At 39.1% G+C, this 17,781-nt stretch overlaps 2 protein-coding genes across 8 annotated transcripts in view; one reads left to right on the top strand and one right to left on the bottom strand.

The window, feature by feature from the left end:
* HEXD (hexosaminidase D) overlaps nucleotides 1-8,132 on the bottom strand; it is a 39,992-nt gene extending 31,860 nt beyond the window's left edge. For 2 of the 6 annotated variants that reach the window (XM_020966716.2, XM_020966717.2), the window contains exons 1-3: nucleotides 7,438-7,517; nucleotides 2,423-2,555; nucleotides 544-682 (exon numbers count right to left, since the gene is read on the bottom strand). In XM_020966716.2, the coding sequence (XP_020822375.1) occupies nucleotides 544-682; nucleotides 2,423-2,460 (177 nt within the window). In that variant the 5' untranslated portion in view covers nucleotides 2,461-2,555; nucleotides 7,438-7,517. Of the gene's footprint in view, nucleotides 1-543; nucleotides 683-2,422; nucleotides 2,556-6,978; nucleotides 7,153-7,433; nucleotides 7,528-7,907 lie in introns of those variants that run through there. The other 4 variants (XM_020966718.2, XM_020966719.2, XM_078155750.1 and 1 more) reach the window with 4 other exon arrangements.
* Nucleotides 7,623-17,781, top strand: part of OGFOD3 (2-oxoglutarate and iron dependent oxygenase domain containing 3) — a 63,178-nt gene continuing 53,019 nt past the window's right edge. For both annotated transcript variants that reach the window (XM_020966722.2, XM_020966723.2), the window contains exon 1: nucleotides 7,623-7,711. In XM_020966722.2, the coding sequence (XP_020822381.1) occupies nucleotides 7,623-7,711 (89 nt within the window). The remainder of the gene's footprint in view (nucleotides 7,712-17,781) is intronic.

The following is a 17,781-nucleotide window of genomic DNA, read 5'->3' as shown; positions in this document are numbered from 1 at the left end:
ATTTAATATAGATTAGGCCTAATCTACAGGGATTGTGGGTCCGAGAAGAGAGTTTCAAATACCAGCTCTTCTACTCTACTGTTCACCCAGTCCCTTAGACTCTCTGGACGCACCTATAAACAGGTTTGTAAAAACCTGTAAAAAGCTAGGGTTGGACTAGATGACCTCCAGGATTTCCTTCCACATTTAAATTTATGATCCTAAAAAATGTGGTAGTCTCTTTTTTAATTTGAATAGTTCCTTCCTTGCAACTTAGCCTGAGTGGTTTTCTTAGAACTGGTCTCTAAGTATTCCTTAGGTACAATGTCTAGTATATATCAAAGAACATCCTTAATAAATGAAATTGGGTAACAATATACAAATCCATTTTTACCCCAGAGATTAGAAATACAACCTTATATAGCATTTGAGTACTGGACTAATTTAGAGAAAGTACAATAGTAGTTCTAAACTCACACTTTTGCAGAATAAAGAAAGAAAGCGAAAATTAAGATGTTAACACAAAGTAAAAGAATAAGCCCTAGAGACAAGTGCAATCCTTACCTCTGCCAGGTACAAGACCTTGGGGGGAGCTCCTTTAAGGTCCAAGTGTACTAGCTGCATTCTGAATGGTGAAGAGCTTGACATTCTGGCATTTATTAATGCTTTTTTTTTTTTGTCGTCAAGATCTCTAATGTGGGCCCTTGTACCAAAAGAAGAAATTAGAGTTATAATTAAACTTCTTAGTATCTCTGTTCTTATATTGGCTATAGTTTTACTTTATTCTCTAGGACAGTGGTATCTGAAGTTTTTGTGGTTGTGTGGAATTGGGGTGGAAAGATAGATCACGTCCCACTCTCCCCACAACAGCAAATCACAGGGCATATCTTTAACATAACCAAATCTACTACCCTTTACCCATTACAACCTATTAGCTGAACCACGTCCGAGCCAGGCCCCTGATGAACAATTATACTTTAACCCCAACTCAGGTAATTCTAGTAACAGCCGTGCAAAGGCCACTGGGAAATCCCCTTCCTTCACTTCAGCATACCCAGTAACATAAAACAAGATCAAAAGAGATGACAATCCATTGCTAGTCTAGGAGAATGACTTAATAAGACACTATGTAACTATAAATGGGCTTTAGGCCCCTCATCTTAAAAACTGAAGAATATTCAGCATCTTATAGGATGGGAATGAAATACCACTAAGTAAAAAAGACTACAAACTCATTTTCAAGTCTTAATATAGTAATTATAGTTAAGTGAAAGCAGGAGAAAGAATGTAAGAATCATTGATAGGTTTGCGGTTGAATTACATTTTTTTTCTGTGGAAAAATTATGAAGGGTAGTGGAGGGGAATAAGCATTTTATAGTGCCTATTATGTGCCAGGCTGTGTTAAGTGATTTGCCCAGCTCACACAGCTAGTAAATGAAGCTGGGATTTGAACTCAGGTCTTCCTGATTCCAGGCCCACTGCTCTATCGACTGTGCTATCAGGTGCCTTATGAAGGTTTGCATAGTTTGTTTAGATTAATATTAAAGTTAATCCACATTCCTTGAGCGTATGTCAGCAAGGAAGCAGAGAGGAGGAAGCTCTAGGACAGACAGTGCTGGGTAGGGAAGCAGTCTGGAAAACCAAGTAAGCAAACAAAGTCAATACAACAAAAATCAATAATCATTTGGAAAATGGATAATATAAAGTTTATAAACTGACTATATCTAATGCTAAATTGAAGAAAGAAGCTGGTATGTGTTGTGGCAAGATTTCTTGGGACTTAAAATAAATTTTGCATGGAAACAAGAAAGCAAAATCCTACTAGACTTGTATAATTTTATTTTTTAAAAAATCAAAACAAAAAAATATGCCCCCATGAAATCACTCAGAGGGCAGTAAAACAACAGAATGGCTTTTTAGAATGAATATCATGAACTGCTAAGTATTTAGTAGAAACAACCTTGTCAAAGTGAAGCTATCTCAAATGTTGTCTTTCTTTAAACCCTTATAAACTACTTCCATCTAACTGCGGCCTTGTACAGAATAGGGTCAACAAGACTTTTGAGAAGGAATACCTTTCATCAGTACAGAAATTCTAATGTAACCTCCATATATATTCTGAATGCCTGTTTCCTGCTTTCCTAAAGACCATTTCCTTCTATTGCTCTTCTAAAAGTAGTAATGAAATCAAGTCCAAAAGCAGCATTTTTAAGTACCTACTGTGTGCCAGGTACTGTGCTAAACTCTGGGAATTTAAATAAAAACAAAAAGACAGTCCCTGCCCTCACAGTGCTTACATTCTACTGGAGGAAGATTACATAAAAGGTAACTGAAAAGGGGAAAAGGGTGTGTATGAGAACTGGGGCATGGTGGTGAAATGCAGGGGATGAAGGATGGCTAGTCTGGGCTTTTGCTCAAAATGGAGGTTCTTGGAGTAACTCACCAAAGGGAAAAGCTGCCCAAGTCTGGAGGATGAAACATCCTGGTCTGGACCCTTCCTCAAAATGGAAGATATGAAAACCTAAGAATTTTACCTGAAGCAGGCATGATCAAAGTTTCTTTATTAACACAGACTGCTGTGAAAACATAACGAAAAGGAAACAGAAAGATGTGGATAATTTTTCAATCATGCTGACATTTCTTTAGCATTGAGGAACATGAGCTTGTATTTCACAGCTAATATTCTTAAGGTTCGGATTTACTTTCCTTATTCTTCCAGAGACTGATGGGAGATCTTTTGAGGAAATCTGATCATTCCTTTAGGCTTGGTAACCTGATAGTCTATTTCCTTAACTATGCAGAGCAAAAGGGAAATCTCTGAAAGAACAGCAAGATTTTATACTTGTTTTTATGTAATTTTACATTCCGTTATATTTCCTCCACCTCTACTGTCCAGGCTCACCTGGGGTAAGAAGTGAAATGTCATTCCATCTAGTTCTTTCCATACATAATGTGCCTGATCCTGCCTCAGTGTGGGCACCTCCTCTCCCTCCTCAACCTTCCTTTAACCTACACACTGCTGCTCAAAGCCCTAAAAGAACTCCACTTTACCAAAGTTGACAATCTACCTGAACTCATTCCTCTATGATTAACAAATTCACACCTGCCATAACCTTCCACATTCCAGTGACTCTACTCCCCCCATCATTATTTAAACCTGTTCTTTGATCTCAATTTCTCACTCCCTTACTCCCATTCCCTTCAACCTCACCCCAGCCCCAATGTTGCATTCTAAAGCTACCCACCTCTTCCACTGTGCTCTCTGGAATTCCTCTTCCATAAGTGACAAAATTGCTCTTAGTTTAAACTGTTTCTTTTTTTACTCTTTCCATCTTTTGTTTCTCAAAGAGACCTGGCTCCCTCCTAATGACATAGCCTCCTTGGACACCCTTTCCAGTACTGTTTGAACTTTAACTCATACCTCTGATTCACTGGTTGAGTTGGGGGAGTGAGAATACTTGCTTTCTATTGCAACTTCCAGGTTCTCCCTTTACTACCATCATTCAGTACCCTCTCATCCTCTGAGGTTCACTCAATCCATATTTACTATCCAGTAAGGATTTTGATAAGTCATTACCTACTGACTTCCAAGATTTCCTCTTCTTTCCTCAATGAGTTCAATGCCTGACTCTCTTCTAAATCCTGCCATGTAACTAGGGGGCTTCCAATATACATATTTACATTCTTTCAAATATCTTAATCTCCTAGCTTCTCAACATACTTCACAGGACCTTGTCTACCTCATCTTAGTTACACACAAAGATGGGCATGCTCTTGATCTTACCACTGCCTACAAATGTTCCACTTTGCCTGATTATGAACTCTGAAATTCCTTTATCGGATCACAATTATCATTCCACTCATTTCTTCCTCTCCCTTGCAACCCTAAGTCCTGCTTATCATTCTGTGATCTCCAATTCTCTAACCCCTCAGCTAGCTACACTGCCTTTCCTCCAGAACTGGCTACATTTGTCTCTTCTCCATCTTGACTCCTTGGTGAACTACTTCAACTCTACACTGATTTAAGTCCCTTGCTTCCTTATTCTACTGCCAATCTTGCTCTACCAAGCCTCAACCTTGGATTACTCTTACCCTTTGCTGTTTTCAGTCTTACTCATACACTGCTGAATTGGAGACAGAGAGCTGAAATAAATCATGAAACTGTGCTGACTGGGTCCACTATAGATTTCAACTAGGCCCCAACTGGTCAAGGAGACTAAAGACTGAAAAAAGCCAATGGAGTAATTTTGGAAAGAGCAGCTCCTTGTGAAACTCTCTGCAGCCTTTATACCCCCTTCCCTCTGACATTGCTACCACCCTGGATGTCCAGTAGGCATCTTAAATTAAACATGTCCAAAAGAGAATTCATTATCTTTCCTCTTTAACCTTTCTCCCTCCTACTTTCCCTATTACTATAGAGGGCAATATTATGCTCCCAGCTTTTCAGGCTCACTATTTAGGAGTTATATTGACTCCTCACTATTTCTCTACTTATGTTCTCCATGGAGGCAGAGGCTGACTTATTTTCAGAACATCTTATTCCCTCCTAGAATGCGGGGCTCAATGAATCCCAATTTGCTACTATACATACCCATATGATTTTACAATCATGCATTATACATACATTGGGAATAGGGATAAGGATTAGACTCGTGATTTCATTGATACAGAAAACTCCAGAAAACTCTGTTTAACCAAGGCAAGGTGGGCACCTTCTCTGCAATTTAGTCTTTGAGAGCATTAAGATGTTGATTTATTTGCCCAAGGCCACATAGTCTTTGTGGCTCCAAGGACAGCTCTCTAGCTCTCTATCCATTACCCTAGGATTGCTTCTAGAGGTTATCATGAATCAAAACAAATATGCAGAACTATACAAACACATCATACATATTAATAAATTCACCTCATTAATTACAACTAGTCAGTTGGTCAATAAACATTTATTAAGTGCCCACTACATGCCAGGCATCATGCTAAGTGCTGGGGATACAAAATGAGGCAAAAGACAGTTCCTGCCCTTAAGAAGTTCACAGTTTAATGGGGAAGACAACAAGCAAATAAATAAGTACAAACAAGCTACATATAGGATAAATAGGAAATAATAATTAAGAGAAGAGAGGTACTGGAATTAAGAAGGATTGGCAAAAGCTTTCTTGCAGAAGACAGGATTTTGGCAGAGATGAAGAGAGAGAACATTCTAGGGTATGGGGGACAGTTAGAAAAAATGCCTGGAACTGAGAGTTGGAATATTTTATTCACAGAACAGCAAAGAAGCCAGTGTCACTGGATTGAAGAGTATGTGGTGGGGCATAAGGTGTAAGAAAACTGACTGGAAAGTGTGAGAGTGGTAGTGCTGGAGGGTCTAGGTTATGAAAGTCTTTGAATGTCAAACAGAGGATTTTGTATTTGATCCTGGAGATAGGTTGCTCAGTGGATAGAGTACTGGGACTTGAATTAGGAAGACCTGAGTTCAAAGCTGGCCTCAGACACTTACTAGCTGTGTAACCCTGGGCAAAGTACTTAACCCTGTTTACCTCAGTTTCCTCATCCGTAAAATGAATTGGAGAAGGAAATGGCAAACCATTCCAGTATCTTTGCCAAAAAGACGCCATGGACAGTATTGGCATGCCATGGGGTCAAGAAGAGTTGGATTAGACTGAACAACAACCACCTGGAGGTGACAGGGGGTTCCTGGAGTTTACTGACTAGGGGAGTGACATGTGCTTTAGGAAAACTTTAATAGCTGAATGGAAGATGGACTGGAGTGGGGAGAGACTTGAGGCAGACAGAGACCCATCAGTAGGCTACTGCAATGATCCAACAGTGAGGAGATAAAGGCTTGCACCAGAGTGGTGCCTGTGTCAGGGGGTAGAAAAGGCATATTGGAGAGATGTCGCAAAGATGAAATCCACAGGCCTTGGCAACAGATTGGATATAAGGGTGGTGAGAGATTGTGAAGATTTGAAGATGACATCTAAAGTTTTGAGTTTAACAGACTTGAAGGATGATTAGAGTTTAGGGGTAAAGATAATAAGAATCTGGTCACTTACAAAATTCTAAGTTTTTACCATCAATAACATTTTTTGCTAAGCAAAAAAATAATGGAAATAAGCCTTAAAAGGCTTATTTAGCCTATTTAAGCAAAACAGTTCGAAATATTTCAGCATATTAATGATTTGCAGAATTCAAATCCTGCCCCAGACACCAGGGTGGATCTACGGATTTGGGCATGTCACTTCTCTTCCCTGGGCCTGCTTCACCATCTATAATACGGGCTTAATAATGTACCTCCCAAGGTTGTGAGGATCAAATAAGATAACACAGGTAAAGCGTTTGCAAACTTTAAAGAACTATATTAATGTCAGCTATTATCGTACACTGATTTCTTAAAACAAAGAGCGCTTTTTTGGGTATGTAGTATCTATTTCGACTCCCGTCAAGTCCCCGGAGGGGAAGCTTTTGCTGAGACAGGAAAACACAATAAGCAGATATACTGGACAAACTACAAAACTGATTCCACCACACTTGGGGACAGCAGTCTGCATCTGAATGGGGACTCAGCAGGCCTGCACAGATGATCCTTGTATTCATGAAAGGCAAAACTCATCCTCATTATTTCGTTATAATGGATTTTTTAAAACAAGGGCTAGAAATACGTTCCTGGTGCTTGGGCTTGGAAATTCCTCAGTCACAGGTTTTCTGTACAATTCTATATTTGAACTGTATGCCAAAGAAAAGGCGCTCCTTCCCTCCTCCCCTCACCACTCTTTCATTCCTGCCCCACCCCCACCCCCTATCCCTTTTCTACCTGGATAGCAAGGAGACCAGTGTCACTGGACTGAAGAGTATGTGGTGGGTATATAAGGCGTAAGAAGACTAGAAGGTGGGGGAGGGGTTTAGGTTATGAAGGTCTTTGAAAATCCCAAGAAAGGGATTTTCCAGACAGTTTGGGGAAATCTCCCTATAACACAATCGAGAAAGGAAAGAGGGAAAAACTACCTTGATTTGAGGTGTTCAACTTGGCTTTTGCAATTAACCGCGGTGATTCCGCTGGTATCGTAGGGACCCGAGTTCTCCTGCCCGGGGAAGTTACATGGCCCAGCTACCCAGGTACAGAACTTCGGGAGCCGGGAAAGGGGAAGGGAGGGCAACCACGGCCGCTCGCGGGCGGGGCTGGACGCTCATTCGAAAGCCTTCAGGGCCCCCGGGCGCCCAGAGCCCGAGTCCGAGCACCGCGGATCCACCCCAGTGTAAACCCGGCCAATGAGACTGTAACTCTAAGCTCAGTGCAGCGCCATATCCTCTCCTCTTTTCACACGAACAGCATCAGCCTCCAAACACCCAGGCTGTCTGCAGAGCCCGGGAAGAGAAGCCGTCTAAAACCTCTGAAAGCTGATGAACGCTCGACCCGACCCGCTGCCTGCAGTTCCACTGCCCAAGACCAGCCTGCGTACCTACCGCGGCCCAGCTACGGCACACACTGCTCTGCCCTGGGACTCCAGGCCTTAGAGCCGATGGCCGATCGCATCGCTCTGCGCTTCAGTCCCCTCTAGAAGATCGGTGCGCCGGGCTCCCGGGCCTCCTTCCTGGGGAGGCGTGACCAAAGCTCGCGGCGCCGGCCCTCGGAGACTGGTGGCTGTGCCATGGCACCTGTACGACGCGGTGGGGCCAAAGTGACCCACGGCGGCTCGTCGGCGGGGGCAGAGCCGGCACAGTCGCGGCGCCTGAACAGGTAGGGGGATGGTGGCACTGCCAGGGCGGGAGTGGGGAAGGAGAGACTAGAGGAAGGATTGGGGGGCGGGCATCGGGGGAGCTCGGCTCGACGCCGGCTTGGCCTCCGGACATCTCCCCGTGGGGGCCTGGACCGGAAAAAGAAGCAGCTGTGGTTGGTTATTCGCCATCCTTTCCGTCTAGGACCCTTCCTTTACCTTTGTTAGAGTAGTGTCGGACCTCTTCCGGGCTGGTCTGCTTCTGGTCCCCTCAGTGTCTCGTGGTTTTTGTGGAGTTATACGTAGGAAGCGCTCGCTACAGATTTGCTGATTAATCAATGGATGACGGCTTTAAAATGGTGACTCTTGGGCTGCTAAGTGTCAGTGGTTAGCAGGTTGGGCCCGGAGTCAGGAAGTTCAAAATTGGCCCCAGGCGTTAGTGTGTGAACCTGGGCAAGTCACTTAACCCTGTATGCCTCAGTTTCCTCATCGGTAAATGAGCTGGAGAAGGTAATGGCAAACCACTCCAGTTTCTTTTCCAAGAACACCCCAAATGGGGTCAGAAAGAGTCGGACACGACTGAAACGACTAAACAAGAAGTACAGGCTTAAAATAGAGAGTATCTTCACCTGCCGTGATGTTAGGTACAGATTCTATAATTCTGGACAGAAGATCTGGGCTGTTTCTGTTGTTGCTTTTTTTTTTTGCGGGGGCGGGGGTTGGGGTGGGTGGTTTTGAGTGTTTTGTTATTCTAGACTCCCAGGGACAGCTCAAGCTGGGGACCTGCAAGCTTTCTGTGTTCCCAAAGTGGTTCCCAAAGATCCTGGTTAGGGTGGTGCAGTGTACAGAGCACCCGCCCTGAAGTCAGGAGGACCTGAGTACAAATGGGACCTCAGACCAAACACTTGACACTTTATGACTGTGTGACCCAGGGCAAGTCATTTAACCCGAATTGCCTTAAAAAATCCAAAACAAAACAAAATAAACCAAAGATCCTGGGTGAAGTCAGATTGCAGTCGCCTGCCTCCGCGTCCCCCCCCCCCCCCCCCGGCTTTCCTGACCTGAGTTTACTTTACTTTATGCTAAACTTCGGACTTAGCTGCTCTACCAGCCAGGAAAGCCCTGTTGATTCAGAGTGGCAGAACTTCAGCTTCACATTTCATCTGGAATTTTTGCCCTACTTATTCCTCTGCGGTGGCTTAGAAGCTGGGACTGAGACCCTGCTCTTTTGGGATCTGAGCCTTATAGTTACATTTTACCTTCGAACCTGTTCCTCTCCTATTGTTTTTCAGTCTTTTGACTGTATTTTATTTTTTCTTGATGTCTCATGGAAACATTAGTTTCCACTTGACCAATTCTAATTTTTAAGGAGTTATTTCCTTGAGTATTTTTGTGCCTCTTTTACCAAGCTATCATTCTTTTTTTATAATTTTCTTGTATTGCTTTCATTTAGTTTCCCAAATTTCCTTCTGTTGCTCTTATTTGATTTTTAAAGCTATTTAAAAAATTTATTGCCTTAGCTATTCTAGCAGTTTCTATTGGATCTGTGTCCTAGATTGGACATTTTTCTTTTGAGGCTTTACTTGTAAATGTTTTCAAATTATTGTCTTCTTCTGAATTTGTATCTTAAGCTTCCTTGTCACCATAGTAACCTTTTCTGATTTTTTAAAAAATTTTTCCAGTCTATTTCTTGACTTTCGACTTTGCTCGCTTCTGTGAATGGAGGAAATATTTGGTCTGAGCTTTCTGCTGTTTTCACAGATCGGTAGGTATCTGTGCTTTTGGTAGTTTGGTAGACGTCACTACTTCCTGCTAGTCTTCTACCTTGGCTCTACCTTTTTTTTTTTTTGGTAGTTGATTAGTCTTTATTTTTTTAAAAAAAAATTTATTGTCAGTTTTCAACATTCACTTCCATAAGCTTTTGAGTTTTAAATTTTCTTCCCCTGCCTCATTCCCCTTCCCCCAGCCCCAAGACAGTGTGCAGTCTGATAGAGGCTCTACTAAAGAAGAATTAGAACCAATGGGAGGAACCACGAGAAAGAAACAACAACAACAACAAAAAAAGAGGGCAAATGGAATGTTTTGATCTGCATTCAGACTCCGTAGTTCTTTTTCTGGATGTGGACAGCATTTTCCATCATAAGTCTTTTGAAGTTGTCTTAGATCCTTGCATTGTTGAGAAGAGCCAAGTCTGTCAAAGTTAGTCATTGCACAGTGTGGCTGTTACTGTGTACAACATTCTGCTGGTTCTGCTCACTTCACTCAGCATCAGTCCATGTAAGTCTTTCCAGGTTTTTCTGAAGTCCGCCTGCTCATCATTTCTTATAGCACAATAGTATTCTATTACCTTCTTATACCACAACTCGTTCAGCCATTCCCCAATTGATGGGCATCCCTTCAATTTCCGATTCTTTGCCACCACAAAAAGAGCTGCTATGAATATTTTTGTACATGTGGGTCCTTTTCCCATTTTTGTGATCTTTTTGGGATACAGCTCTAGAAGTGCTATTGCTGGGTCAAAGGGTGTGAACTATTTTATAGCCCTTTGGGCATAGTTCCAAATTGTTCTCCAGATTGTTCTCCAAAATGGTTGGATCAGTTCACAGCTCCACCAACAATGTATTAGTGTTCCATTTTCCCCACATCTCCAGCATTTATCATTTTCCTGTTTTGTCATGTTGGCCAATCTGCTAGGTGTGATGTGGTACCTGAGAGTTGTTTTGATTTGCATTTCTCTAATCAATAGTGATTTAGAGCATTTTTTTTCATATGACTAAAGAGAGCTTTATTTTCTTTCTCTGAAAAGTGCCTGTTCATATCCTTTGACCACTTATCAATTGGGGAATGACTTGTATTCTTATAAATTTGACTTAGTTCTCTATATGTTTTAAAATGAGGCCCATATCAGAGATACTGGTTGTAAAAATTCTTTCCCAGTTTTCTGCTTCCCTCCTAATCTTGGTTGCATTGGCTTTGGTTGTGCAAAATCTTTTCAATTTAATGTAATCAAAACTATCTATTTTGTATTTCATAATGTTCTCCATCTCTTGTTTGGTCATAAATTCTTCTGTTCTCCATAAATCTGACAGGTAAACCATTCCTTGCTTTCCCAGTTTGCTTATAGTATCTGCCTTTATATCTAAATAGTGTACCCATTTTGACTTTATTTTGGTGTATGGTGTAAGATTTTGGTCTGTGCCTAGTTTCTGCCATATTCTTTTCCAGTTTTCCCAGCAGTTTTTGTCAAATAGTGAGTACTTATCCCAGAAGCTGGAGTCTTTGGGTTTATCAAGCACTAGATTACTATAGTCATTGACTACTGTGTCTTGTGTACCTAACCTATTCCTCTGATCAACCACTCTATTTCTTAGCCAGTACCAAGTACTTTTGATGATTGCTGCTTTATAATATAATTTAAGGTCTGGTATGGCTAGGCTACCTTCCCTTGTATTTGTTTTCATTAGTTTCCTTGATATTCTGGATCATTTGTTCTTCCAGATGAATCTTGTTATTTTTTTTCTAGCTCTATAAAATAATTTTTTGGTGGTTTAATTGGTATGGCACTGAATAAATAAATTAATTTAGGTAGAATTGTCATTTTTATTAGATTAGCTCGGCCTACCCACGAGCAACTGATGTTTTCCCAGTTATTTAGATTTGACCTTATTTGTGTGAAAAGTGTTTTGTAATTGTGTTCATATAGTTCCTGGGTTTGTTTTGGCAAGTAGATTCTCAGATAATTTGTAATGTCTACAGTGACATTAAATGGAATTTCTCTTTCTATCTCTTGCTGTTGGGCTTTGTTAGTTATATATAGAAATGCTGATGTGGGTTTATTTTATATCCTGCAACTTTGCTGACGTTGTTTATTATTTCAAGTAAGTTTTTACTTGATTCTCTAGTATTCTCTAAGTATACCATCATATCATCTGCAAAGTGATAGCTTTGTTTCTTCTTTGCCTAGTCTAACTCCTTCAATTTTTTTTTCTTCTCTTATTGCTAAAGCTAACATTTCTAGTACCATATTGAATAACAGTGGTGATAATGGACATCCTTGTTTCACACTTTGATCTTATTGGAAATGCTTCTAGCTTGTCCCCATTACATGTAAAGCTTACTGATGGTTTTAGATGGATGCTACCTATCATATTAAAGAAGACTCTGTTTATTCCTATGTTCTCTAGTGTTTTTAATAGGAGTGGGTGTTGTATTTTCTCAAATGCTTTTTCTGCGTGTATTGAGATAATCATGTGATTTCTGTTAGTTTTGTTGTTGGTATGGTCAGTTATGCTGATAGTTTTCCTAATACTGAACCAGCCCTGCATTCCTGGTATAAGTTCTACTTGGTCATCGTGTATTATCCTCAAGATAGGTTGCTGTAATCTCTTTGCTAGTATTTTATTTAAAATTTTTGCATCTATATTCATTAGGGAAATTGGTCTATGATTTTCTTTCTCTGTTTTGGCTCTTCCTGGTTTAGGTATCAGCACCATATTTCTGTCATAAAAAGAATTTGGTAGGACTCCTTCTTTACCAATTTTCCCAAACAGTAGATATAGTATTGGAATTAGTTGTTCTTTAAATGTTTGCTAGAATTTACTTGTAAATCCATCTGGCCCTGGAGATTTTTTCTTAGGGAGTTCATTGATGGCTTGTTCAATTTCTTTTTCTGAAATGCGGTTATTTATTTCATTTCCTCTTCTGCTAATCTAGGCAATTTATATTTTTGTAAATATTCATCCATTTCACTGATGGTCATTTATTGGCATACAGTTGGGCAAAATAGCTCCTAATTATTGTTTTGATTTCTTCTTCATTGGTGGTGAATTCACCCTTTTTATTTTTGATGCTGCTAATTTAGTTTTCTTGTTTTTTTTAATCAAATTAACCAAAGGTTTATCTGTTTTATTGGTTTTCTCATAAAACCAGATCTTAGTTTTATGTATTGGTTCAATAGTTTTCTTAATTTCAATTTCATTAATCTCTCCTTTGGTTTTCAAAATTTTTAATTTAGTATTTAATTAGGGATTTTTAATTTGTTCTTTTTCTAGCCTTTTTAGTTGCATCCCCAATTCTTTGATTCTTTTTTCTCTGTTTTATTCCTGTAAGCATTTAGGGATGTGAAACTTCCCCTGAGAACCACTTTCACTCCATCCCATAAGTTTTGGCATGTTGTCTCTATTGTCATTCTCTTGGATGGAGTTATTGATTGTTCCTGTGATTTGTTGTTTGACCCTTTCATTCTATAGGATTAGGTTATTTAGTTTCCAATTAATATTTAGTCTATCTTTCCATGGCCTTATATTACCTGTAATTTTATTGCATCATGGTCTGAAAAGGATGCATTTAATATTTCTGCCTTTCTGCATTGGATTGTGAAGTTTTTAATGCCCTAATACATGGTCAGTTTTTGTGTGGGTGCCAAGTACTGCTGAGAAAAAGGTATATTTCTTTCTATCCCCATTCAATTTTCTCCAGACATTAGCCATATCTAACTTTTCTAAAATTCTATTCATATTTCTTTCTTGTTTATTTTGTGGTTAGATGGATCTAGTTCTGAGAGGGGGAGGTTGAGGTCCCCCCAGTATAGTTTTGTTATCTATTTCTTCCTGTAACTCCCTTAACATCTTCTCTAAGAATTTGTATGCCATACCACTTGGTGCATATATGTTTAGTAATGATATTACTTCATTGTCTATGATACCTTTTAGCAGGATGTAGTTTCTTTCCTTATCTGTTTTCATTAGATCTATCTGTGCTTTTGCTTTGAGGTCAGGATTGCTGCCCCTGCCTTTTTCACTTTAGCTGAAGCATAATATATTCTGCTCCAGACTTTCACCTCTACTCTGTGTGTATCCCTCTGTTTCAAATGTATTTCGTGTAAACAACATATTGTGGGATTATGGTTTTTAATCCACTCTGCTACTAACTTCCATTTCATGGGATAGTTCATCCCATTCACATTCATAGTTATAATTACTATGTGTGTCTTTCTCTCCATCCTATTCCCTCCCCCCGTTTATGCTTTTCTCTCTCCTTTCTCCCTTTCCTTTTCACTGGAGTTTTGCTTTTGACCACCACCTCCCTCAGTCTGCCCTCTCTTCTATCAGCCCTCTCCCTTTTCTTTTCTTTTACCCTTATTTCTTCTTATCTCCCTGTGATGTATCTGAGGCTGGATTTGAACTCAGGTCCTCCAGGGCTGGTGCTCTATCCACTTTGCCACCTTGCTGCGCCTCTTCTCTTACTTCATATAGGGTAAGTTAGATTTCTATACCTAACTGATTATGTTATTCCCTCTTTGAACCAAATCTGATGAGAGTAAGGTTCAAACAATGCTCATCTCTCTCTCTTCTTTCCCTCTACCTTAATAGGTTTTTGTGTTTTTTCATGTGATGTAATTACCCTTATCTGCCTCTTCCTTTCTTCTTCTCCCAATACAATCCCTTTTCACCACTTAATTAGATTTTTTATCATCATATCCAATTCAACTTATACATACACCTCTCTCTCTCTATATAGCCCTTTTAAATGTTATAATAATGATACAGTTCTCAAGAGTTAACAAGTGTCATCTTCCCTTATAGGAATGTAACTTATTAATAACATTTTGGTTTTTTCTTTCCTGTTTATATTTTTAAGTGTCTCTTCACCATTTTATTTTTTTATTTTTATTTTTTAGGCAGTTGGGGTTAAGTGACTTTGTCCAGGGTCACACAGCTAGTAAGTGTCAAGTGTTTGGTCTGAGGCTGGATTTGAACTCAGGTCCTCCTGACTTCAGACTCTATCTACTGCGCCACCTACCTGCCCCTTTTTTATGCCTCTCTTGAGTCTTGTATTTGAAGAACAAATTTTCTCTTGAACTCAGGTTTTTTCATCAGGAAGGTTTGGAAGTCTCCTATTTCATTGACTGTCCATCTCCTCCCCTGAAAGATTATGCTCATTTCTCTCAGTTGTAATCCAAGTTACTTTGCCTTATGGAATATCACATTCCAAGCCCCCTGATGGCTCCATCTTTTAACATAGTGATCTTAATTCAAGTTTTGTTTCTTTCATAACCTTGCCCCCTTACCTTTCCAATCTTATACCTTCCTCCCTGCCACATAGTCTTCAGTCCAGTGCCACTGGCCTCTTTGCTGCTTTGTGAACAAGATACTGAATATCTCTGCTCCAGATATTTTATCCAGTTTGTCCCCATGCCTGAAATATTCTCTCTCCTCATTTCTACCTACTGGCTTCCCTGGTTTTTTTCAAGATTCATATGTGGGACTGGAGAACACTCCCAATATGAGGGATAGTCCCTGCAAAGGCCTAGGGATGAGATGTAGATTGTCTTGTGTGAACAGCAGGTAGGCTAGCGTAGCAGGATTGTAGAGTGCATAGAGGGAAGTAATGTGTAAGAACATTAGAAAGATAGAAAAGAGCCATGTTGTGAAGAGCTTTAAGTTCCAATCAAAGAACCTTATATTTGGTCTTAGACAAAATAGGGAACAATTAAAATTTATCGAGTAGAAGACGTATGTATTTGTGTGGTAGGAGTCTTGGATGATTAAATAAAAAGCTATTGTAATAAGCGAGATAAGAGGTGATGAAACCCTGAACTAATGTGTTGGTTATATGAGTGGAAAAGAACAAGTGTGTTATAGAGATGTTATGGTGATAGAAATGACAAGAATCTCCTAGAAGGTTTTTTTTTTATCCAGTAGGGAGTTTTTCCCTAAAGTAATTTATATTTTCCACTTTATCAAACACTGCATTAATGAATTCTATTATTTATGAATTTTCCTTCTTCAGTCCATTCCATTGATCACTCTAATCTTTAATCAATACCAGATATTTTTGATGAATTCTTTTTTATAATATAATTTGAGGTCTTAACATGCTATTCCTTTGTTAAACTTATTAATTCTTTCAACTAGTTTTTAGTTGATTCCCCAGGAGTCTCCAATATGCCATCATATCATCTACAAAGAGAGATAGTTTTGTTTCCTCAATCCCTATTCTAATTCCTTCAGTTTCTTTTTCTTCTCTTATTGCTATATCTAGCCATTCTATTATAATGTTGAATAATAGTGGTAATAATGGGCATCTTTGCTTCACCTCTGATCTTATTGGGAAGGCTTCTAATTTATCCCCATTATAGATAGTGCTTGAAGATGGTTTTAGATCAATGCTACTTATTTTAAGGAAAGCTCCATTTATTTCTGTGCTTTCTAGTGTCTTTAGCAGGAATGACTGTTGTATTTTGTCAAAAGCTTTTTCTGTATCTGTTGAGGTAATCATATGATTTTTGTTGGTTTTATTGGTTTTGTTATTGGTATGGTCAGTTATGCTGATAGTTTCCATAATATTGAACCAGTGCTGCCTTCCTGGTATAAATTCCATCTGGTCATACTACATGATCTTTGTGATATATTGCTGTCATTTCCTTGCTAGTATTTTATTGAAAATTTTTACATCAGTATTCATTAGGGAAATTGGCCTGGCGTTTTCTTTCTCTGTATTTGCTCTTCCTGGTTTAGATATCAACACCATATTTGTGTCATAAAAAGAATTTGGTGGGACTCCTTTTTTGCCTATTTTTTTCAAATAATTTATGTAGTATTGGAATTAATTGTTCCTTAAATGTTTGATAGAATTCACTTGTGAATCCATCTGATCCTGGGGATTTTTTCTTAGGGAGCTCATTGGTGACTTGTTCAATTTCTTTTTTCAAAGATGAGGTTATTTAGGTATTCTATTTCTTCTTTTGTTAATCTGGACAATTTATATTTTTATAAATATTCAGCCATTTCACTTAGATTATTAGATTTGTTAGCATATAATAGGACAAAACAGCTCCTGATAATTGCTTTAAATTCCTCTTCATTTCTTTATATTTTTGATACTGGTAATTTGGTTTTCTTTTTTTTTTTTTAAATCAAATTAAGCAGTGGTTTATCTATTTTATTGTCTCCTCTCCCTCCATAGAACCAGCTTCTAGTTTTATTTTTTAGTTCAATGGTTTTCTTACTTTCAATGTTATTTATCTCTCTTTTGCTTTCAAATTTGGTGTTTAACTGGGGATTTAAAATTTTTTTTCTTCTGGCTTTTTTAGTTACATACTCATATGTATATTGATTTGTTCTTTCTCTATTTTATTTTATTTTATTATTTTTGGTGAGACAGTTGGGGTTAAGTGACTTGCCCAGGATCACACAGCTAGTAAGTGTCAAATGTCTGGTCTGAGGCTGGATTTGAACTCGGGTTCTCCTGACTCCAGGCCTGGTGCTTTATCCACTGCTCCACCTACTTGCCCAGCTCTATTTTATTGATATAAGCATTTAGAGATAGGAATTTTCCCCTAAGTACTACGTTGGCTGTATCCCATAAATTTTGGTATCTTGTGTCATTGTCATTCTCTTTAATGAAATTATTGATTGTTTCTATGATTTGTTCTTTGATTTAGTCATTCTTTCGGATTAAAAATTTGGTAAAATGTGGTTGCCTACAGAAGTTCATCAGTATTATATGTCAGTTTCATGATGGCATACTTGCATAGGTTCTCTCTAATGGACGATGCTCTTATCTCTTCCCACTCACTGGTGGAGTGAAGCAGGACTGTGTGCTTGCTCCCATCGTTTTTAACATAATATCTTCAGCAGTGTTGTCAGGCACCTTCAATGAGGATAAAAACGGCATTAAAATGAGCTACCGAAGTGATGGTTTATTATTTAACTTGAAAAGGCTACAAGTCAAGACTAAAGTGGAAGGAGACTTGGTGTGTGTTTTTTTGTAGATGATTATACACTCAGTGCAGCCCCTGAGGTTAAGAGGAAACAAAATATGGATTGATTTTCTGCTGCTTGTGCTAATTTTGGCCTCACAATCAACACCAATAAAACAGAGGTTCTCCTCCAGCCAGCCTCACACAAATGTGGAACCATTGGTTATAGCAAATGGAGAAATTTTGAATGCTATGGTTAAGTTCACTTACTCTTGGCAGTATACTTTCCAGGAATGTCCACATACATGATGAAGTTGATGCCTGCATTGCCAGAGCTAGCTTAGTGTTTGGGAGATTCTAAAGGAAGCGTGGGAGAGAAGATGTATAAAA

This window comes from Phascolarctos cinereus, unplaced genomic scaffold (assembly GCF_003287225.1).
Source record: "Phascolarctos cinereus isolate Bilbo 61053 unplaced genomic scaffold, phaCin_HiC Scaffold_5;HRSCAF=322, whole genome shotgun sequence".
NCBI classification, from domain to species: domain Eukaryota; kingdom Metazoa; phylum Chordata; class Mammalia; order Diprotodontia; family Phascolarctidae; genus Phascolarctos; species Phascolarctos cinereus.
The sequence above is the reverse complement of the archived record's forward strand: the minus strand, read 5'-3'. Positions and strand labels throughout refer to the sequence as shown.